Here is a 24,650-nt window from a genome sequence, read left to right as displayed (position 1 = left end):
TGACTCAAATGTTAAACACAATGTTATATTAACATAATTTCTGTCTTTTAGTTTTTCTGTTTTGGTGGAAAAAAGTGTCGATGTAACACACCTTAACGTTTTTTAAAAGCCAATCCTGACGCAGGAGGCGGGGTTTGTCCGATTACAGGTGGGAAAGAAAAGAGCGACTCCCTACAGCCTGCGAGCGAAATTCCCAACCCAGCCGAGCGGACGACGGCAGCAGCCGCCCCCCCAAACCTACATCCACCGGACCGACCCTAAATGTCCAGAATACAAAATCTGCCAAAATGCTTTAAGCTAAACGATTACGACAGGACATGGAGCGGTGATGGGGGTAGCTAGTCCGGCCTAATCCACTGTATGTAAGCTATTTATTCGTATATTATTTATTTATTTTCCTTTTTTTTATCCTCCATTGATTTTTTTCTTTGGCTCAGCAATGGCTGGGCTCCGGGCTGCGGCTGTGCAGAAGCAGGTGCATCGCTGGCGGTGATGTGATGGATGCCGCCCGCGCACTGAGGACGGGAGCGCCGGTAACGAGTCCAGCTCTGCCCGGTACGGGTCTAATCGAGTCTTAGCGGGGGGTGGAGGGGAGAGACTGCGATAGCGAGGCCGCAGCCGTGGCGCAGGGAGTGGGGGGAAAGGAGAAGCTAGCTTAGCTCGGCTCCTCTCACGGACTGTGTGACAACGAAAAAAACAGCCGAGCCTACTTTGCGAAAAAACGACTCAAGGCTCTCGCGGCTTTCGGACACCTACGGAGAGATGTGGGGACACGTCCACCTGAGGGCATCCCTCTAAAATCCACCCAGTTACCGAAAAAGTCCCCATTTTGGATGAGTCAGAGAACCGCTAGCTAGCTTTCTGAGGCGTCTCGCGCCTCCATTACCCGGTACCCAAACCGTACAGTTCACGCGCTCAAGGAAGGAGTTTTTAAGTGTATAAAACCTCAACCAGTCGAGATGATGGAGCTCCAGCTGGACGAGGTCGTCTACCAGGACGACTACGGCTCTGTGTCCGTGATGTCCGAGCGCGTCTCGGGCCTGGCCAACAGCATCTACCGAGAGTTCGAGCGCCTCATCCGGACCTACGACGAGGAGGTGGTGAAGGAGCTGATGCCGCTGGTGGTGAACGTCCTGGAGAACCTGGACGCCGTGCTCACGGAGAACCAGGAGCACGAAGTGGAGCTCGAGCTGCTGAAGGAGGACAACGAGCAGCTCATCACGCAGTACGAGCGCGAGAAGGCGCTGCGCAAGCAGGCCGAGGAGGTGAGCGAGTGTGGCTTATCAAAGATAAACAAGATTATCTGTAAGACACAGTTAATTTTATGACCTTAGTGGCCATATCAGGCCTGAAGTGTTATCAGCAACTTCATGACATTAGAACAAACTTATAAGCTGACATGAAGTATTGTCAACAACTGCATTATGTTGGAAAGAATTCCTGGACAGTTGTCAATACATTTATGCCCTTAGTAACCATTTATAACACTGTTATAAACATTAGTTCCACAATTTCTGGTAGTGTACGTTTACACACACATATAGATACACATGGTCACATTCACAGGTGATTGCTTTTTTATTTAAAAAAAATTATTGTTTTAAAATATATATTTTTATTTTTTATTATTATTATTAAAACCAATTTCTGTTTGCCACTATTCACACATACACATGGCAACATTCACAGGGGCTTTAAGGTGGTTCCTTTTTTAATGGAGCAGAGAAACTTTATAACATGAATACCAGTGTGTGGGCTGTTATTAAATGTCATAAGCCTCATTAGTGCAATGTATGTATGCTCTGTTTCATGCATACATCTGGGTATATTCAGTCTTGTTTTGAGGAACTTGCTTGTTGCTAGTAGGTCTTAGTGAACAGGTTTGATCCTGATCTGTTTTTTATTAATTACAGATCATAGTCCTGTTTAAGTCACTTTAATGTTTCCATCTACTGTGGAGTGCCACATTTGGCTGAGGTCAAGCTAATACCTAAAGGGTGAATCTGCTTGGTTGTTTTCTGCCACACCTAGAGGGGCAAGTACTTTTATTGTTTTTCCTCAGTTATTTGATGAAGTACGTAAATCTGTCATATTCATTCTTAGACTGCCTCTCTTCCACTTTGACACTCTCCGCTCCACTCCTCGCTTCATCACTGTCCACATCTGGCACTAAAACAGACACTGCTGTACTGAACCACCAGTGGCTAGAATCAGATTCCCTTAAAACCCCTCAGCTAAAGCCTCTGCAGTATCAACACGACAGGCTGGCTCTGACAGAACCCCCTCCAAATGCTGCCACTGCGTCATCAGCACAGTGGATCAGCATCAATAAGAAGGAAATTTGGAAAAGTCATAGTAAACGCCATAAGGGGCAGTGATGAAACAGCATAGTTTAGAGATATTATATGAAACTTAACATAGTATAACAGTGTGACTGTGTGATTTTGAAGGCCACCATTGTCCTCTGTAGCTAGAGGAGAAGAAAAGCATGGGATGCAGAGAGTTGGATGAAGAGAGGGCGAGCCTGCTGTCAATTTCAGTGCAAATCCATTTAAAAATGGGTTTGTGGTACTATAAAGTGACAGGGTATATGTTTAGTTTGACATGTCCACCAAACATGTTCTCTTAATGTCACCTCTTTAAAGAGGACTAATATAATTTTTAGTTATTTAAAATCTCTGTATTTTTCTTAGTCACCTAGAATTGATATTTACGGCCAATTTAACATTAACATGTTGAAAAGCCTTGCTAACGCACAATTATAACTGAAAGTATACCATGTTTTCTTTAGTGAACAAAAGGAAAACAATGAGAAAACCATAAATTAATGGATTCTTAGAAGTAGTAATGAAGAAAATATAACACTACTAATGTGGTCTTTTTATTGGTAGTAAAGAGTGTATAGCAGTGTAATAAAGAAATCTAACAGTATTCATGAATTTTATTTGTGATAATAAACCATATAACAACAATGTCAATGGCTTCTTAATAATAATAATAATAATAATATCAACAAAAATAATAATAATTTCAGTGTCCATGCAAGTTAATAAACGGATAGTCAGTTAACCAAGGAGAAGGGAAAAACAACAGCAAAAAAAGTTAAAAATAGGAATGTAGGCAATTTCGGCCAAAATTAACGTAGGGCTGTAGTCCTACCTCTTTAGATGATAGCACCAGTGTTGCACATATATTTGTTTTATTATTCCAGAATAGCCACAGGAAAATAAATATTTCTCTGTAATAGTAATCCAGGTGGACGTACTCTACATTTTATATATGTTCATATATAGGTATCAGCATCAACAGATATGTACATGAAAAATATTGGACATCAGCATCTGCTCACAATTAATGGTTTCTTAATAATAATAATAATGGTAGTTCTCTTGTGCTGCTTAACATGCACAATAAACCGTAATTAATGGCCAGTGAACTTGACTACTCTCTCAAACCTTCTCTTTTTAATGTTAATGTGAAATTGTGCATCTGAAACTTGACCTTTTAAAAGTATTTGCTTAGCATATAGTAACAAAGATTGCATTTGCACTCTCTTGGTAATGGGATTGATTGATTTTCACCAATTATGGAAAAGTGAAGCTACACTGTCAAGATTTACTGTATAAACTATTCATCCTCAGGCTGCCTCATTCTCAGCAGCCTCTTGGAAACAAACATCTTTAGCAAAATTCAAGTTACTTCTAGGGTTGTACACATTTTAAATTATAGTGTACAATATTTGTGTATATATATATATATATATATATATATATATACACACACACACACACATATATATATATATGTATAACGTAGACCTGATGTCCCTCAACTGTTTTTAGCGCCTGCAGCAGAACCTGGACTGCTGGGTCATTCTGAAGACGGGGTTGTTTTTTGCTGTAGCAGCAGTAAGAGCAAGTCTACGATGACAGGTGTTTTGGCTCTAAAGTGCAGAGAATGCGCAGTCTGGAGTGCAGCATAGATTTGGCTGCAGATTGCAGAGAGAACAGGCTGTAATAGATGAATAATTGTTCTGACGAACAGTGGGTTCACTGTAGAATAGACGGAGGAGAGCAATGTTGGAAGCTTGTTCTGCCTCCTTCTTTCAAAGTCAGCAGATAAGTGAAAATATTTGCTTTATCATAGAGCACATTGGTTTCTAGCAAAACAGAGTGCATAATAGTTTATATACTGTGGACATGCACAATTTCCAGTCCACTTTGTGGCTGTGTATGGTAACTATTTGTATGCATTTGTTTACTCTTTGTATTCTCTGTTGTCCATTTATGTAAGCATTGGTTTCATCATAACAAATTCCTCGTACACATAAGGGATGGCACGATACAAAAATGTCCTATCATGATATCCATAACCAAAATGATTACAGTTTTCAGTATTACCACCGTATTGTTGAAATGTACTAAAAATGTTTACAAAGCAATAATACACACAATTACAGAATTATACTGATAGCCTTTAATTGAACCTGTATGTAATATATGATTTTTAAATACTAAAAAAATTTAACTGCAGTTTAAAAAAATCTAAAATTATCATCAGCACTACTATTGTTTACTGTTCAGAGTATAACAATGTAAACAGGGATTGTCCTGGTGCGTGCTTTGCTGAAAGACTGTGGCAGTTATGCTGTTTTTACATTATGACAGTAGATGGACAACAGCAAACCGGATATTCCACTGTTTTCAGTTGAGCAGCGTCAGAAAATAATGCCACAGTCAGCATCAACAGCAGCATACTGCAGCAGTCAGTGGGAAATTCCGTCAAGACTTTACATTTTTGGATTGAATTGGTGGTGGAATAAATCAGTTATTGTTTTTTTTGGGAGACATGGATGCTGAATGTGTCATTGTTGAAGTGCTGATGCTGAGTGTCTCATTGTTGAAGTCCACCCAGTATTATAACAAAAAAAAATATTATTTATAACAAATAATTAAAAGAAAATTAAAAGCTTCCTCCTGCCTTTTCTCCACCTCAAAAAAAACAACCATTGCTGCTAAACTCTCTACTAATCAGCTATTTTAGATGACAAAGTTTACATGGCTCCATACTGTTGTCGGTTGCAAACTGCTACAATGCATGGCAGAATGTTTTTTTATGGCAGTGTGTAGACACAGCATTAAAGACGCACCGATGCCAGTGCAGATTTCTGTTATTTTCCAAGTAAATATCTTCTGGTGCTTATACATAAACATTTATAAAAGGTACAGATTTGTTAACCTAAATTAGCATTATGGAGAAATGTAACATTTATTTGTATAGGGTTAAAAGTGCCATTACAATAAACGAATTGCAGATGTTTTACAGCCGTAGCCCGCAGTAGCGTCACCTAAACTTTCTACCTTTCTGACAATAAATACATAAAATGTCACATATCAGTTAATATACCTGTAGAATAATTTTTTTAAGTTAATATCTACTTATGCAGTTATGATTCCAATATCATGCATCTGTTAGCAATAGGCTATTTACTCTTATATAAAGATGCTAACTGTATACAGTTATCAGAATGAGAAACATTTAAAAGGGAATGGCTGTTACTGAGCTATATACTGCTGTTATCATTAAAATCAGTCATGATTAGAGTAGCTGTTGTTTACTATATGCTTTACTACACTCATTTTGGGGTCATGTTTTTGGGCGTAGAGGACAGCACTGGGAGGAGGATGGATTGGAAGGGTGATTATGGGGAATCAATAATGTGCAGTGGGGATGCTGGAGGCTGGCGTGTAACCTGATTCTCTTATTATGACGGCGAGATGGGGCAGGGAGGGGGATGAAGAGAGAAGATGAGAGAGACAGGGAAGGAAGAAGGGAGAGAGAGGAGCGGACGGTTAGAGAGTAAACAGCGCTCTCCAATTTCCTCTCCTGAGAGAATATGACTGTAGACCATAATGGACACAATAAGGACCGACACCTCTTACTTTATATCCCAGTATTCTTCTGTCTTAGAAGCAGCCGTGCATACACAACAAATAAATGCATTGTGTAAGTTATTTAATATTAGCCTCGTCAATTCACTACATTTTTATCATTCTTCCTAATATATTTACAGGTGCTTTAGTAGTAACTATCTAATAGGCATTTGTACCACCTGGTTAAAAAATCATCATTCATTTTTTTTATTTATTGCATGCAAACCATAGCAAAAGACTACCATTCCCGCATGTGAACATCACAGAAGTTTTAAGCATCCATAAGATTAATATCACATTTACAGTATTGTACCTAGATATGCAGAATCTGTTGTGCATAGATGAAATTGTTGTAGAAACCCGGCTGTTGAGCTGCACTGGTTGAATGTACTTGATGCAGCATGTAGATGTACCTGTACAAAAATTGCCTGAATGGTGCAGTTTAACAACTCCTCAAACCACAGCATCAGGTTTCAAACATCAGACAAAACAGCTTTGGGTCTCGGGAAAAACACGACCACAATCTTGTCTTTGCTGATGCTCATCAGGCATAACTGGATGTTTCAAAGATCCTCAGGCTTCAGGGAAGAAAACATCAGGTTCAACTGAGCAGCTACAAACTCTCAAATGGAAAAATGTATTTGACACTTGCAGTTCTGTTTTTTCTTATTAGATTAATTATTAATTATTAATCAATTTTGTGTCCAGATTAAAGATTACTATGTACTAGTGTTGTAGCACTTGAGTAAATAAATGATCTCTATAATAGGTCTTGTCTTGGTCTCGGTAAGGTGCACTTGGACGTTGCTGTTGTGACCAGCCGAGTGCAGTGACTCTGTCTTTTTCTTTATTTTTTTCAATTATTCATAAATGCCAATAATACTTTAAAACAGAATAAAACAGTACTTTCCCTACATTAAATAAAATCTGTTCACTGCCAGTTGAGGATCTAATTGTTTCTTTCTATGGTGTCTTAACTGGTTTATGTGTTTGTTGATGTACATTCATTCCAAAATTAAAATTTCCTCCATTGGGCAGATCGGAATGTTATGATTACTGTTTTTTCCGTGTAATGAAATTTAGAGAAGGACAGAGAATAACCTCTTTTTGCTTCCACAAGTCACAATGCAAAGTTGTACCAAGACTATAATATAATAATTAATAATGATTCAGAATATTTTTGGCGATGTGTTATTTAATGCTGTATTTTATAAAATACAATGTTATTTATGAATATGTATCATGTACAATAAATAAGAATGAATCTACAAATGAATATCAGTCCCCCCCCCTTATAATTATATTCTATTATTTATATTTTTTCATTCTGAAAGAATCTTAATCTGGTCTTAATCTGGTTGTAAAAAATAAAAGGTAATGCAAAGAAAAAAAGGAAATAAACATCACTTCTCTTAACCTGATTTAACCATTTACCACATGGTTACCTGAATAAGAGGACTCTGTTACTGGCTACCAGCACAGGCCTACTACATAGTGATCTATCTATTTGTCTATCTACCTATCTATCTATCTATCTATCTATCTATCTATCTATCTGTCTATCTGTCTATCTGTCTGTCTGTCTATCTAAAGAGCAGAACCTGTGTAGTCCTTTTGTTATTTGTATTGAATTTACTCCTACAACATAAAGCAGATATATGTGGAAACCACCACCAACGACTAGACTACTTTGAGATTATTTAATATGAATCTGAATTTGGCTTCTGTTTCATTCATCCTGCATTTTTACACGATAATAGTGGTTCACAGATGATTATGACACATGCTGTGTCAACAGCTCTGCCTGTCTCTGCTGTCTCTCCACATTACCAGGCTAAGCTGCCAATGTTGGGTACTTTCTGTACTTTTGGTCATGTTAGTATATGGGCAGTTCATATTGTGTCAAAAATGACCTTTTAATTCCATGCAATCTGTATTGTATCCCTGTAATCTCTGTATCCCAGTTTATTGAGCTACTAAACTGGAATTGTAAGAGACGAGATATCTGGCCAGACTACAGTGTGTTTAGTTAACAAGTCTCCAGTCTCCAGATTAGTTCAGTGAGGTGTTATGTCTGTGGACTTTGGTGGAATGTGGAGTATTGTATGCGTAATGCCTTTGGGCTTTCAAGACTTACTTTGGAATCATCATTATGAAAACACTTTCAGAACTGTCTGAAATTAATAGAAATTCTCAGAAAAGTTAACGTCATAGAAATCTAGAAATTGTAAACAACTAACAGAATTCCCCAATAGGTGTCTATATTCAAGTATGATAAAAGTATATGGATGTATTTAAATATAATTGGCGATGTAACAGAGCCTGAAATCTCTGAAATGGTAATTTTAGAGGAGAAGGCAAAAACATGATTAACTTTAATAAATAAAAATAATTATATTGATTTATAAATTGTTAGTAATTTTGAGCCATTTTACTGGCCCATTCATTAATTTCACATAATGTAAAGAGCAGCTGGTGCCATCAAATGGTGCCAAAAAGATGGCAAATAAATGGTTTTGATGTCATGATATACTGTGTAACAAACATGTATGGTTGAATACATGTGTGCGTTTTAAATATACTATATAAAACTACATGTATGGTAAAATGTAAAGGGCATGTATGTATTTTATGTATACTGCATAAAATGACGTGTATCCAATGCCAATATGTGTAGGATCAAGTGAACTGTTTTAAATGAAAGATTTTGAAATGTTTATGTGTGTATATGTGTGTGTGTGTGTGTGTGTGTGTGTGTGTGTGTGCGTGTGCGTGTGTGTGTGTGTATGTGTGCGTGTGTGTGTGTGTGTATGTGTGTGTGTGTGTGTTTGCATGTTTTTGAAGCTGCTGACCGACTCTCTGTGGTTGTGTAGTGTGAGGATTACTGAATTCCAGTAGTTTCTCAGTGGGCTGTGCTGGGCTGCAGAAAGAAGCTATTGTGTTTCTTTTAAACCCTCACAGCTCCAAGTCACCATCAACACATATCGACTGTGTGTGCGAGACATTGCTAGATTAGTGTTAGTGTTGTTTATTTATAGCTGGGTATGTTGTTTGTTTTTGTCCATACAATTTCAGGACAAAAATGTCCTGGCTTTTTAGGAAAAAAAGGGCTAGAGCACAGCTTACCTACAGAACAAAACAAAATAAGCTTGTAAAGGAAATGTACAAAAAGACGTGTAAATTTTTTGTAAAAACTCAATATTTCATTTGTTAAACTGAAAGAGCAAATTGATTCCTTTTTGGTTACTGAGGGTAAACTTAAATATATTTATTACATATAGATGATTACATATATATATATATACATATGACAGATGGGAGACTTGATAGACTGTCCAGTTCTCCACAGTACACTCTCTCAGTTTTGTATTACAATGTTACAGTACATTGTGTCACCCTCATAACTAGGTACTTACATACATAAGGATGTGTAATTATTATATCCAGATACCTGCTTTTGATCATTGACAGAGGTTTCCATTAAAGATGAAAACGGAGGTGCATATCTGTGATTAGGTTTTACAATTCCAATAACTGTTTCAATTCCAGATTGGAGTTATTTATATGTATATACGTTTTCGAATGAAAACTTTACAGGAGTGCAAATGACCAGCACCAACCAACAACTTACTACAGCATTCCTCCTGCCTCCCAGCTCTGGTGTCAGTTGTAAGCTGTGCAACAACAAGATTTTAGTTATCATTTTAATTCATTTGAATTTTGTTCAAAATATCTTAACAATATATACCAAATCGTGAACTCCATATCACAAATCGATTAAAATTGTGGGCTGAATGTTAGTTCTAATGGCCACACATCCTGACAAGATATAAAAATAAACCTGTGTGTATGTGTGTGGTGAGCAGTTGAATCTTGACTCTCTTCATTTTGACCTTCAGCCTTCTCTTTAGCTCTGTAATGCTATTATGTGAAGGCTGATGCTAAGAAAGAGTCAGCATATGAACACACACACTGCAGACAGCTCATATATCTCTAACACAAACAAACACATCTTGCATTAAAAGATAAGCTAGGAGTGCAGTCCCCTGTTGTCTTTGTTGTATTGCAGTTATTTAATTTGCTGGTGTTTGCTGTAAATACCATTTCTCTGTATTATAGATACGTCACAGATAAAAGTACTTTGTCTTCTGCTCCAAAAAAAAAAATCAGTTTTCTGATTGTCAGCTAATGTTAATTACATTGCTGGTAGGGGAATCTGCAGTGAGTCTTTTCCCCATCACTGCTGTATCTCTGTCAGACCCTTTACACTTTGGGCAGTGTGTGCAGAAAACAATGTAGTTCAACAAACATCTTAAACCTTAGAAGTTGCAATTATTGCCAGTGATAAAAATGGTGTATGGTGTATTTTTATATCAATTAGATTCCACTCGTAGCTCACAGAAACACTGAAATTCTGCCATGAAGATTTGAAACTTTCAGTCTACACTGAATTTGTGGAGATATCTTATTATTATGATTTGAAGTTGATGAAAATTTATTGTAGTATAGAACGTGTCAATGCAGAAAGTAATTGTTAATGTAATTATACAGTTTTATTAGTGTATTATATTGTACAGTACTCTCAAAAATCAGACCCCACCCTTTCTTTTATATGATTTCCAGTCAAAATGTACATACAATTTTATCATCAGGAAAAGAAGCAGAAATTATATTTTGTACAGTTCACTCAACAATTTTTCAATATTTAGTGTGTCCACCCTTTAACTTTATTACAGCTTTCATCCTTTTCAGGGGACTTGCTTTCAGTTTTTAAAAAAAATCGACAGGGATATTTTTCCTCCAAAGTTCAGTATTAGAAGTTGGTTGCATTATCTGCTTACATGATACAAGTACTCCCACTTACAAGTTTACACTAACTTATGAACTTATGAGCATAAACCCTTACTCTGCATCTCAGTTCAGTTTTAGAGTTCTAGTGCACATTGTTTTACCATCTATGTATTTTTGAGGTACATAGATGGTAAAAAAAGATGAAAACTTTAAATGCTGTTTATTGGATGGTGACAGTTTTAGTGGTGTATCAACACTTGCACGGTTGTCACAAGTCTCATTTTCTTTATAGCTTTTGTGGGTTTTTTTCATGAATTTCATGATCTCCAGGTTTGTGAACTCCTGGTTTTTCATTTATTTTCTTTTGTCCTTCCCCTACGTAATGCTTTTGGATCATCTTATACCTAATCTCCTCAAAAAATCTCTTGTAGCCATTTTAGATGCACATAAGAAAGATGTTTGAAAGGTAAATTTGAGTAGTTGTTTGTGAGAGTGTTAGTGTCTTTTTGATGGGGAACATGATGACAGTGACTCCTTTGGGAAATGCTTTTGCTGAGTGGCCACAGCTGGAACTTACTGGTTTTATGATTGGATGAGTGGAAGAGTTAAAGTGTCAGTAGTACTGATTTGATATTATACTTTGTGTTTGACACGTCCTCTGTTAAAAAAGTCTTTCCTGGCACTGGAAAATGAATAACTTGAACCTAATGGGTGCTTAGTCTGGAAATTAAATAAATGAGAAGGTGGTCTCAGACGTTTGTGCAGTACTGTAGTTTTAAAGGTTTGTTTGTATGGCATCCCCCTTCTGCACAAGCTCTACGTTGTGAGACTGAAGTCTTAAACAGGTTTCTGAAGAGCATACACTGTATTAGCTGCAGAATTGCACTGTTCCTGAACTGTGTTTGCGTATTAACAGAAATTTATAGAGTTTGAGGATGCGTTGGAGGGGGAGAAGAAGAAGCTCCAGTCACAGGTGGACTTTCTAGAACTACAGGGAAAACAGCTGGAATTGAAGACCAAGAACTACGCTGACCAGAGTGAGTCTCAACGTGCATGAGTTTGCAATATGCATTCATACAAACATATGTGCCCCTATGGAGTATGCTTTTGTATCAGTGCTGTTTCTGCCTCTTTTCATAGTCTCTCGTTTGGAAGAACGTGAAACAGACATGAAGAAGGAGTACAATGCTCTTCACCAACGACACACAGAGGTAAGACTGTCTCTGTATGTCTCTTACACATGTAAACGCATGAACCACAGAAACGAGGGGGTGTTCCTGGACTTACTTGGCCTGGCATATTTTTAAAGTAAGCCAAAGACCTTTCGCTCCCCTATGACTGAATGAAATGTTTCACATTCTTGGTATGAAATTATTATCCTAAGCCATTCTGCTCTGTGGAAATAGAGAGACTTAACGTACCGCATAGGCCCAGTGGACGTACCTGTACCACAGTCAACACAGTAAAGATACACTATATGTACAAAAGTATCCGGACACTTCTCTTAGTTAGGGAATTCAGCTACACGTAAACCCAAGGTCCCAATACCTAATGCCATGTATCAGCCGAAGGAATGTAAAGCCCTTCACTCATTGGATGGGTGGGTTAAAGAACCATCCAATACTCAAGGGATGAGCTGGAGTGGCAGTGGGCCATTAAACCAGTTCAGATTCTTCCTCAGGAGTTTTGTCATAACTGTTATACCAGTTTGCCACAAATAAGCACAGATGATGCAGCATACAAACACATTGTTTCAATCACATTTCAAATGAAAATGAAAACAGCAGACCCTCGATCACCTCCCGCTGTCTAGTCCATTGCAGCAGAATTAGTCCCCTTTGTTTTCAAGTAGGACATAAAGACATGGTTGGTCTTTTAGTGTTTGCCTTAGCATAACATGGACATTAGAGTGGTTGCCACGCTTTCACTACTCATACCACTTGAGAAGCCACCTGACTGTCAGCTGCTTTAGACAAGGTTGCAATCTGAAGCGTTAATGACTGACGGCAATATTGTACAAATTCCAGCGGTGTCTGAAGGAGTATATGGAATGCGTGTATGGGACAAACGGCTTGAGAAATTCAATGAAGCTGAAGTTTACTTCTTATTCAAAATTCCTGTTACACCTTAAAGGGTACAGCAGTTATACCATTTAAGGTGGAGCGGGATAAGTTAAATAAAAAGCTGCCGAATAAGAGGCCAATCACGTGAAACAACGTGTAGCACCATTTTTCCAGGCCTGTGTGGCTAATTTTAGAAAGCAGTGTTGATATACGTTTATTTAAATGTTCAGTTTTGTTTGTACCATTTCGCACAGTAAAAATATTTCAGATTTACTTTGGTGGTTAAAAATAATTCTTATAAAAAGTTAAGGGACATCCCGGAATAATAAGCTACTATTAATCTACAATAACAACTAGATTTACTTAAGCATCTGAAAGGTTTTTGTTTGGAAATATATGTATGGTGATATGTACCAAAGCCATATGAAATTTTAATTATTCCATGATGTACATTTTTTGACATACCACTCACCTCCAAGCCAGAGTGTTGTTTGTGATCCATACTCTTGTGGCTGAAAGCAATCAAATCCATCTAAATACATCCAGTGTCAAGCCTTCCTAGAAGAGTAGAGGCTGTCACTGCAGCAAAAGAGGTACAAACTCCCTAGTAATACCCTTGTTTTCAGAAGAAATGTTAGATGAGCAGATGTCAAGTTTTGGATATATAGTGTAAACTTGACCTGATCTGTGCTTCTTTGTGATTGATTGATTTATTTAGTTCTGCACTGATTTAAATTTAACCGTTCAGGCTGTGACAAATGATCACAGGATTCTGGGAGCAGATTAAACACACTATATGTGTCATCCTGATAGCAATGTAGGCTACAGTGAGAGGCTGGTATGAAACAAACGAATGAAACAGCATGAAACAATAACCGATTTCTTTAAAACTAATATAAGTCGAAGAGGCAACTGTGGCAACCAATGCTGAGGGACAAATTATGTTTATATAAGGTTACATAAGCACCACAATTTATGAGTTGGTTGTGATGCTGATGGGGGTGTCAGTGAGGGGCATTGATGCCCCCACACATGCATAGACGTATGCTCATATGATGTTCACTTTTTCTTTTTCAGATGATTCAGACCTACGTTGAACACATTGAACGATCCAAATTGCAACAGGGCGGAAGCAACCAGTCAGAAACCACAGGATGCGGAAGGACGTGAGTGTGGTTGTGGGTCTGTTTGATCCGGATTGGCATTATTCATTAACTATTTTTGCTATTCGCTCCTAAACAAATGGCACTTGATGCCATTGAGAAATTGTTTTATGTTGCTCCAAGTAAAAACCAAAGCAGAGAAGAAATAATATTTATTTATTACTAGCGACTAGGTCATCGTACCCATAATTTTAATGATTTATCTTATATTTTGATGTTTTTTTGATGTAACAAACTATCACTTGACCTACAGAGCAATTACTTGCACAAACTTGCCATTGATTTGTTTATTTCCATACATAGCTTAGCTGCTTTTCTGAAGTTTTATGTCACATGTTCAGTCAAAAACGTTACATATAATTTTTTTAAAATGGGAATTCTTTCGATTTTTCATAGTTTTTATATGATTCAATGGTTAAGGTAAGAACAAAGCCATTCAGAGAGGTTTGATGTGAAATGGTTCATTATAGAGAGACTTACAGACTTCTTACAGATTTCTTTACGGTGGTGATGATAGGAACCAGTGGCCGTGATATCCACAACACAAATGTATCTATTTTGTTTAATATCCAAAATAACCAGTGAACCTACATGTGTCTTCTGAGTTTTACATATAATGATGATAATGGTAAAAGCACTCTGAATGTAATCAGGCAGGAATTCTGAACAGTCTATGGAATTCCCTTTTAGTTTTTATTCCAACAGATATCTCATTTGCCTTATCCAAATTGCTTCCCTATTTGATTACCCAGTTGATGAATGAATACAGAGTGCAGATGTCTATATGAATAACAAAGCCCATCCTTAGTGTCTGAGGGAGCACATACAGTATGTCTGTGTGAATGTGTGTCTATTTATGTTTTCAAGCTCTATACCTTTGTTGATATTATTTTTGTTTATTCTTTTGTGTTGTTTGCTGTTGTTGTTTTTTTATGTTGTAGGTGTTTGTGTTGTTTTTGTATCTTAGCTTACGCATGCTGTATAATGAGGTGCGTATAGGCAGGTTCAGTCCTTAGGTCAAGATACAGCACCAAATGGTCCATGATTAGACCATTGTCTTGGAGATGGTGTTGCTAGGCGCTGGATAGTGATGCTGGCTGACAGTTTGTCAGTTCCTCCTTAGTCATAGGCTTTGTCATGTCTGGCCTATACACACAGACACACAATTATGCACACTTCTTGCCCACGCATAATTTTTCTTCCTCAAGTCTGACAAAAGCATTAGCTTACTCCTCACTTATACACTTTCCATTCATGTACAGTGAGGGGAAACAAGTTCCAGCACCTTTTTCATGTTTCTTGACATACTTTCAATTAATATATCCACTTTAAATTTCACACAAAATGTCTTTTCACATAACCAGTATAACCAAAGATCAGCAAAGATGTGTAAACAAAAATATATTTAAAAAAACAAAACTGAGAGAATGCAAAAAAGAAAAGTTATTATGCAGATTGCACTTGATGCCACTACAAAACATAGTGCCACTGGTTGGGAAGATTTCACACAAATAGTAGCACTCATGGTGAAGGTATGGGAACTTCCTAAAGTTCTCAAGGACAGCATAATAAACCACCCTCGAATAGAAAAAGCTATAGAGCCATAGCAAAGACCATGTGGAAAGTCAGTGGAATCACTACTAATCGTTTCCAGACAGAGTTCACAACATGCTCTCAGGCCAATGATGAGGAAGGTAAGAGAGAAGCCAGCAGTCTCTCCAAGAGTTGCAGGATGACCTGACAACAATAATCAATGAATTGCACTGCAGTCACCCTCCGTTCCTACAACCCACACAAAAAAATTAATGAATCAGAGCTGTATATAGCATGTGGTTTCCCTTCACTGTACATCCCCCACGCACACATATATACATGCTTATATTACAGTTTCATTTAGAGCTGTAGTGATTTGTTGATTGTGTCTGTTTTATAATCTGCTAATGCAGTTTGAGCGTTAGATAATGCCTTTAGTAAAGCTAGCTTAGTGTCCCTAGATTGTAATATGATTCATATGCGTTGTGTGTGTTGTGTAATACTGTGTGTGTAATGTGTTGTGTGAAAGAGAAGTGTGTCTGTCTGTGTGTGTTCACTCTCTAATCTGCATCTCTCTTGTTGTGCCGCTCTCTTTCTTTCTCTGTGCGTGTACTGCTGTGTTTGTCTTCTCAGTCAACGCAACACCTGGAGGAAAAGGTAAAAAATGCCCCACAGCCCTCTCTACATCAGCCCCCCATCCTAACCCAGCTAAGATTTTAGCCTTCCTCAGGGAAGATATGTCCCTCTTAAGCGAAAGACCTTGTCCAGTTTAGCAGTGCTCCAGTCACAGACTGAGAAGTCTACCTCTTTCTCCTCTGTGTGCGTGCGTGTCCATGCTTGTTTTTTTTTCTTTTTTTGTGTCCTATTCTCTGCTAATTTTTGCTTCCATGTGTTCTTCAATTAAAAAGTAGCTCTGTGAAAATTTTCATTTACACAGTTTTCCCCTTCCTACAATGTAGTTGATCAGTCAAGATATGTTTGGTGTCTGGAGTTTGCTTCTTTAGTTTTGCATTAGAACTACAAGGCCAGTAGCTAACAGGTAACAGAAGCATATAGGTAAGGCAAGGATGGTTTATATTCGCAGCTCTAGCTTGCAGTTCTAGCTAGCGTTTTTTGAATACTGCTCAAAATTAGCTAGAATGTGACTAGCTTTAAATAGGTGTATACACATAAAATTATATTTTTCCATTAAAACACAAAAATGTTTACTTACTTGCAGAAAATATGTGCCTTTGGTAGTGACAGTTCTTAATATTACACACTGATTTTCAAACACACATTACTTTAAAATGGTGAGGTCTGACTGTGACTGTCTAAATTTCAGAGCAGTGGCTAAAATAAAGCTCCGCCTATGAACCAAAACTCTTTGTGTTTCAGTAGTGACATTAAAACGTGGGACAGTACAGAAAACAAAACAAATGTCAGTATTATTTTTACAAGTAAAGTTTAGGGGTTAGGGTTTGGGGCAGCCTACTCCCAATAGAAATACCCTATAATGATGATTTTGTATATATGTAGCTAATTACTATCTCAGTTAATGTCTTGGGGTGCATTATGAGTAAATGGTGCTGGGATTGGGTGAACAGATTACAGACCAATCAAGAAGCGCTGACGGAGAATTCCACCCATTTTTCAAAATTTCTGCATAGTTAAAGGGTAGGGATGTAAAAAAAATTTGAGTGGTTCAATGTGAAACGAGTCACTGCAGATAAACGTACTGACTTAGATGTCTTTACAGTGGTGCTGATAGGAACCAGGGGTCATGATGGCTACCACACAAATATAGGCATTTTGTTTACTATACAATTTGATGTAATGGTCAATTTACTATGATAATTGACCATGTATGAGTTTTATGTTGTGTTAACAATGGTAAAATAAAAAAAATATATAGGCTTTATGCCAAAACCTTAGCTCAAAACTGAAGTAAAGCAATGTATCATACATCATTCAGCATATTTGTAACCATTTTATGTATTAATTTTGTAATGTAGTTTTTAGAGACATTAAACTCTGGAGGTCTGCTTCCTATCACCACCACAGTGAGCACTTTTGTCTCTGCAAGTGTCTCTATAACAGATTGCTTCACATAAAACATTTTGAATGACAGTTATTTAAATCCGAAACATATAATTAGGCAAGAAAATGGAAAAGTCTGTGAATTATCACTTGCAACATGTATACAGAGTGTAAATTAGACAGCCAACATCAGTCTACTCTAAATTTTGGATCAAGCATGCTTATTGGCTCACCGATGCCAAGAGTTACTGCTTCAGTATCGAAATTTGAAACTGAACGGCTCTGAATTTTTCAGTAGCTTTCAGTAGCTTTATTGCAAAACTAAAGAAGCTAACTTAAAACACCAAACCTTTCTTGGCTGAGCAACTAGCAACAGAAAACTGTGTTAATTAGATTTTTCACCGAACTACTCCTTGAAGTCTTTTTACATTACTATATGTCATGTTTGATCCCTATTTCCCCCTTTTTTCTTCTTGTCTTCTCTCTCTCTCTCTCTGTCTTTCTCTCTTTAGTAAAGTGGAGCGCCCCCCTTCGCTGAGTCTCTTCCCCAGTGGGGATGGTATGGTACGTGGGGGTCCCGGGGGGGCTAGGACCACCTCGTCAGACGCCTGGCATGCCAGTGATCTGGGCCGAGCTGTCTACGCCCCTGGCTTCCAGGTGCTTCAGAAAGACATGCTGCTGTCCTGCGCCTGGGGAAGGAGTCGTGACCTCACCGCCCCATCTGCCACACTCCCTTACACCTGCTCGTGTCATTAACAAACGAGTTCTTAAGTGTCAAATGGTTCCACGCTGGTGTTGTTTTTGTCTTCCTGAGCAGTTTTCATACAGACACCAGCAGGCCTATGGGGGTGGATGGTTTTTATGTAGACGTTCTTTTGATTTTCGTTTTCTTCCACTTTAAGGATTATTTTCGGCAACAAAACATGACTGGTTTTGTTGCCTCTGGCTTTTGCTTTGTTGACTGAAGTATGGATGCGCTCTGAAGAGAAAGAGACAGGCAGCATAAAGGTTCAGTCTCATCCTGGGGAGATTCTGTTTGGAACCATCAGGATGAGACACATATTCAGGAAGCGCTGTTCATTATTTTGAGAGCAGTTTTAATGTTTTTAATGTTCACAACTGCTGATATAAGGCCAGTCAATTTTTATTTATCTATTTTTTTTAGTGAGAATCAGACCTAAGCCTGAGCTAATGGCTGAGAGCCATTGTATTGAAAGAAAGATGAAAAAATCCATACTTCCTGTTGTCTGTGTACTTCCTGTTTTCATTTGTCACATGACTCTGAGCACTATTAGTTACTGGTTACTATTAGTTACTGACCCCGTTTAAACCTGGTCGTTTCATGTGACTTGTACATGTATTGTAACCTGATAAGATTCTAACCCCATTTACACTTGTCAGTCAAAGGCATCTTTGGTCAGTCAGATAGAAGTTTGACTGCTGTGAGGTGCATAATATGCAAATCAGCTTATATGCAACAATCTTTGGCCTGTGTTGTTCCTCGTTTGTCCTTTTTTTATAAAGACAGAAAGCTTCCTTGAAAATCACAATTTTGCATGGTGTTATTGATTTCCTTATGCAAGCTTTACGCCAATGTTTACAAGAAGAATCTGTTTAAAATTATTAGCCTCATGTAGTAGCCATTGTGGTCAAGAACCATGTCCATTAAAATATAATGTATTGTAGTGTGATATTTCCTGCTTATGTAGAACAGCAGAGGGAGGTGCTGTCACAGTGTTGGGAGGGATTTTAGTTGTTGGATATAACTTAGAGAGACGGATGCATGTACACTGGATAACATCTGGCTAAAACGCTTCTCAGACAGCCTCCTGAAGTGGTTTGAGCAGTCAGATTTAAATCTGTTTTAAATGCATCTTAAGTGCATTTACAGCTGATTCATTATGTGAATAATCCCCATCTGGATATAATCTTGATCAAAGACACATGAAATGACCAGGTGTAAACAGGGCTGCTGATTTGTGGTTCTTTGTTAAAGGATGGTTGCAGTACATCAAAGTGCATCCATTCCATGTGAATTCTGTGTGCGTGTACCTGTTAGGAGTTAGTGCTAGATCAGATCAAAATGTGTTTATGATATTTTTTAAGGTTTTTCATATACATAAGATATATGTGTTTCTGGTTCTTCTCATTAAGGAGGATGGCTCAGAGTCTGACTCCGTTGCGGCCACGCCCAGCAGCACAGGCAGCAATACACCCACCTCGTCTGTTCCCTCAGCAACAGTCACGCCTCTCAATGAGTCCATGCTGCCCTCTGGGGAGTTTGAAGTGTCCCGGGGCCGCAGCCGCAAGAACGCCAAGAGACTGAGCAGAAACATGGAGGTGCAGGTCTCCCAGGAGACCAGAAACGTCAGCATCGGTGAGAGGGAGAAAGAGAGAGAGAGAATCTCAAAAAAGGCCATGTCATAGTAGTTTACAGCTGTATTTCCTCACATCGACAGCTTTGTGCAACCCAAATATAAATAAAGATTAGGTAAAGCAGATGGACAAATAAAAACAGTTATACACAAAAGATTGGGCATCCCTAGTCAAATTACATTTTTAACTGAAAATATGTTAGTACATCCTCTACAGAAAACACACTTCTGTACATTTTAATGTACAATTAATGTTTATTAGTTAAATTTAACACATTAAGGAAAAGCATAGGTTATGTGGCCTTGAGAATAAAATCTCATTATGTGAACGTCATTAAAGTAAAAAATAATGAAATGTGTGTGCAGGTATGGGGAGCAGTGATGAGTGGTCTGAGTTTCAGGAAATCATAGATTCCACACCAGAGATAGACATGTGCATGGATCCTCGTATTTATGGCGGTGGAAACAGGTATGAAAACAAACCTTACGATGTTCACTGACTATGCACACATTTACAGAAGTGTACAAACACTCAGTGTGTGTACAGTCCAAATGAATTCATGTGTACATCTGTTTCAACAGAAAAAACAAGTCATTATACTGTTTCAGGAATTACATTACCACAAAGCAAGCATTGCAAAATGGCATTACTTTATGTACCACTGTCTTTTTTGTCCTGCTTAGATGTGATCTAGTACCTGTGCAGAAATTCTGTTTTGAATTCTGTTCTTACGGCAACCAAACTGCTTGTTATTCTTTCATATAAAGCTCTCAAGTCATTCATATTAGTTTGTACATACCAATGTCCTTTTTTGTCCTAACATAGTACTCCTTCTAATCTTAAAGGGGTGGACTCAACTCTTGATTGTTCCAAAACAGTAAAGAGCACATTAGAATTAGAATTACTTTGTTGTGCCAAGTGTGTTACACATATGAGGAATTTGTCTTGGTGAGTACACACATTTGTGATACATAACATACAGTTAGATTGCAGTCTTTCGCAGGCTCCACAGTAAACAAGCATGACATAAAAATGTATTTTATTTGCAGTTACAATAGCCAGTGGAGATTCTCAGCACCAGATGCTTCACTGAATTCTGCTTTCTGCTAGTTTGGATTCTGTACAGCTAACAGACATTATGGTGTGAAGTCAGGCTCCAGTCAGTCTAGATGATTCAACAGTGAATGTTGATTGGCTATAGACAAGGAGCTGTGAAACATCCCAAATACTGGATGAGGCTATTGAAATTACAATAGAGCAGACTTCCTGACTGTATACATGATCAGTGTAAGTGACCTTAAAATAACCTTAAAAAAGTACTAGATTTAACATACCCTCAAAAATACAGAATCTTAACAATACTCGCAGACCAGACAAATACATACATTATTGACAGATATTTAAAAAAATGGGATGTTAACAAAATATTAATAAGATATTAAAATTAAAAACAGAATAACTAGAAAATAAACAGAATAAGAGACAGTAGAGTAGATATAACAGAGCCAATGTGAAATGTGAGCCAAAAGAGATAAATATGTTTAGAAGTACATATGTACATGGTCAGAGGAAACATAAAATAAACTATTATTTACAGTATATTACAGAATGATATGGACATTTGTACCATTGTGCAAATGTGCCTAGATACGCACAGAAGTACCCAAAAACAATTTGTTCTCTTTTATTTTGCATCATAGTTTTTCATATTTAATGAACTTTTCAAATAAAGTTGAAATGATGTTGTTATTTATTATACGGCAAACTGTTCCTGCCGTAGTAGAACAGCAGGCTGTGGAAGCAGAAACACCTTTAGAGGTATGCAAGAATATCCCTGCAGATTTCTTTGAAAAACCAAAAGCAAGCGTCCAAAAGGAATGAGAGCTGTGACAAATTTCACTAAATACTGAAAAAATAACTTGTGCTTAATGGCTGTTTGCGAGTTCAGACTGTGCCTTCAACATATGATAGTATGATGAAGGAAGACTGATTGATGAGAACTTGGACTGGAGCTCTGCATGGCTTCTCCCTGGAGCTAGAAGGCCAGACTCCCCTTTTGAATTGTGGTAGGACTGATAGGATGAGGAACAGGGAGGGGTGGGGAAGAGGGTGGTGGTGCGAATTGCGGAAACTTCATCACAGGAAACGGAAGGTAGTGATGGGACTTTATAGGGTGTTTGATTGGAAGGAAGGGGGGTGTCAGGCATGGTCCTCCTCCCAAATTTCAGTTATTCCATAACTCCATTTTCAGTGAAAATTAAGTAAATGAAGGGTAACTTCTTCTTTACTGAATTCCTTCTCCCTTTGTTTTCGCAGTCCCTCTCAGGGTATAGTGAATGAAGCATTCGGCATCAACACCGACTCCCTCTACCACGAGATCAAAGACGCCAAGTGTGGCATCATCGGTGATGTGGACTCCGGAGCGGAGCTGCTCGGTAAGCTTTGGTCTAGCTGGCTTCATGTCGTTTTAGACCTTCTACCTTTACTGTGCTGTTGCAGTAAAGGTAAAAGGTGTGGCTGATGTTTTATTCATAACCTGCATTTATGATTTTTCATTATTTCCAATAATGGCTAAGCAAGCAATGGCCTGATGTGTCGTAGACCTAGATTGTGGCATTTGCACCTTGACCTGCATGACCTCTTGTGTGATGGACAATGGATGTAACTGCGCTCCCTCACTGCAAAGGCTGCTGGGATATCACTCTTGCCCCATGGCTGCAGCACCCCTTCAATCATCAAATGCATTTTTACTGCAAAAAGAGGGAAAGCTTTCATTTGATTACATTTGGATGAAAGTGTGCCGCCTTGGTTTGTTTCAGTACATCTTTGGGTTGGGGCTTCTCCATTTGTTTTAAGTTGACTGTGAAGGCAGAACTTCATTTGATTTGTTTATCTCAGTGTGAAGGTGGAGCTTTGATTTGAATGGCCGTCTCACTCACTGACCCTTGACCCCTCTCTGTGCTTCCTTCCTGTGTGTGCTTCTCCTGGCCATGCCGCTAGGGGAATTCTCAGGTGTGTATCCAATCACTGATTGGTTCATATTTTTTTTATTTCTCTTTACTCTTTTACACTTTCACACTTTGTTTTGTTTGGTATGAAATAACATTAATGGGCTAATTACATGAGTTAAAATTAATAGGTTAATAGATGAATAGATCTGGTAGGAAGTGAACATTAATAAAATTGATTAATGGATTTATTAGATTGTAAGATTAGCGTTTGCATGATGCACAGCTCGTCAGATTTGCATGATGCGTAGTTGAGATTTTGGAGGTGTGCACGTTGTGGCTGCTGAGAGCTATGCTTAATTCATGAAACGCGGCTTAAGAAGCTAAACAACGATCTCATGCCAATTCATCATAAGATTTAATGGAGAGAAAAATAGCTTAACATAAAAATTATTTATTTATTTTTAGATTACAGGCTCATCTTTTTGGCAGTGGAGAGACTCAGTAATATGTGAGAGAGGTTTGATATTTCTTCTTTGCTGTTTTAGTACATGAAGTAATGTTAAGCTTTTCTATGTTAAGAGCTGTAGAGTGTTCGTTCAGCATTTTCTAGATCAGGAGAAACCTGTGACAGCCTGTGTTACAGCTCAAAATATTAACACTACTCTCCATGTTCCTCACCAACTTAAAACTTAAAATAGTTTTGAAAATCCAAGAAAAGTCAAGCAGAGTTTGAAATGTTAGACCTTTCAGTAGCTGCAGATGAATCTGATTTTCATATTCAAGATCAAGCGTCTGCATATTCAGAGTTCAGGATTACTGGAATCCTTTGAAAGTGATTATTTTCTCATAGTGCTGTATGCAAAGGTTTGAACACCCCTGGTCAAGTTACGTTTTGTTGATTTTCTAAGTGAAATTAAGTTAACATATCCACTACACAGGACACACTTTTACTGCAACAATATCTATTTATTTTCTGAGTTTTAAAAAAATGAAGTTTAAACTATAAACTGTAACTTTTGCACAGGCCATGTTTTATGTTGTATTTTTTTCCAATATGTAAAGTTCAGCAAATAAACAGTAATTGTGCATTAAAATCAGCAGAAGTGTGTTCTCTGTAGAGGATGTGTTAACTAATTTTCACTTAGAAAGTCAAATGTCATTTGGCCAGGGACACCGAAACTTTTGCATACGACTACTAAAATGTCCTCCTCTGCAATTCTGGTTGGATTTGAGTAATTATTATGTGCGCGTGTGTCTGCGTATGTGAGTGTTTGTGTTAACAGACATCCCTCCTCACACAACTTTTTATCAACAGATGCTTACCCCTGTTTTCTCTCTCTTCCTCTTTCTGTCCATCCCCATTCTCCTAATTTTCGTTCCACCATGGTATTCTTTTCATTTTTCTCTCGTTATTTCTTCTCCTTTCTCCACCTTTCTACTCTCCCTCTTTCCTCTCGTACCTGCCTCTTCCTCCTCTCCCCTTTTTTTCGCTGTCTCAGTGCGGGATGATTTCTTTGGTAAGGCTCTGGCCCTCCTAATTCCACTCTTCGTGTGTCTGTTTTCAGTGTCCCATGCTTACACCTCTGTGTGATATTTGCCCCTCACTTCTTATGCTGTGATGTCATTTCCTGCAGTGCTTCTGCTATGGCATCAAAATCCCCCTTTAGCTGAGGCTGCTTTGTGCTGTGCTTCTGACAGGCCAGCTTTGTTGTCTATTTGATTGTGCATATTTAAGTATGCCATAAATATGTGCAGCTTATTTTGTAATCAGTATAAATGTCTTGTTTTCATATTGATATAACAACTTGCTCCTGAGTCAGA

The 24,650-nt window shown here is 38.0% G+C and overlaps 1 protein-coding gene across 13 annotated transcripts in view; it reads left to right on the top strand.

Annotated features, from left to right (window-relative positions):
- The first annotated feature begins 421 nt into the window (after positions 1-421).
- mapk8ip3 (mitogen-activated protein kinase 8 interacting protein 3) overlaps positions 422-24,650 on the top strand; it is a 44,509-nt gene continuing 20,280 nt past the window's right edge. For 3 of the 13 annotated variants that reach the window (XM_036589401.1, XM_036589405.1, XM_036589397.1), the window contains exons 1-11: positions 422-1,265; positions 11,641-11,761; positions 11,865-11,935; positions 13,865-13,953; positions 16,117-16,140; positions 18,015-18,159; positions 19,657-19,879; positions 20,244-20,346; positions 22,195-22,313; positions 22,879-22,884; positions 24,323-24,346. In XM_036589401.1, coding sequence (XP_036445294.1) covers positions 960-1,265; positions 11,641-11,761; positions 11,865-11,935; positions 13,865-13,953; positions 16,117-16,140; positions 18,015-18,159; positions 19,657-19,879; positions 20,244-20,346; positions 22,195-22,313; positions 22,879-22,884; positions 24,323-24,346 — 1,231 coding nt within the window. In that variant the 5' untranslated portion in view covers positions 422-959. Of the gene's footprint in view, positions 1,266-11,640; positions 11,762-11,864; positions 11,936-13,864; positions 13,954-16,116; positions 16,141-18,014; positions 18,160-19,656; positions 19,880-20,243; positions 20,347-22,194; positions 22,314-22,878; positions 22,891-24,322; positions 24,347-24,650 lie in introns of all 13 variants that reach the window. The other 10 variants (XM_036589406.1, XM_036589403.1, XM_036589400.1 and 7 more) reach the window with 7 other exon arrangements.

This window comes from Colossoma macropomum, unplaced genomic scaffold (assembly GCF_904425465.1).
Source record: "Colossoma macropomum unplaced genomic scaffold, Colossoma_macropomum, whole genome shotgun sequence".
Lineage (NCBI taxonomy): Eukaryota > Metazoa > Chordata > Actinopteri > Characiformes > Serrasalmidae > Colossoma > Colossoma macropomum.
The sequence above is the reverse complement of the archived record's forward strand: the minus strand, read 5'-3'. Positions and strand labels throughout refer to the sequence as shown.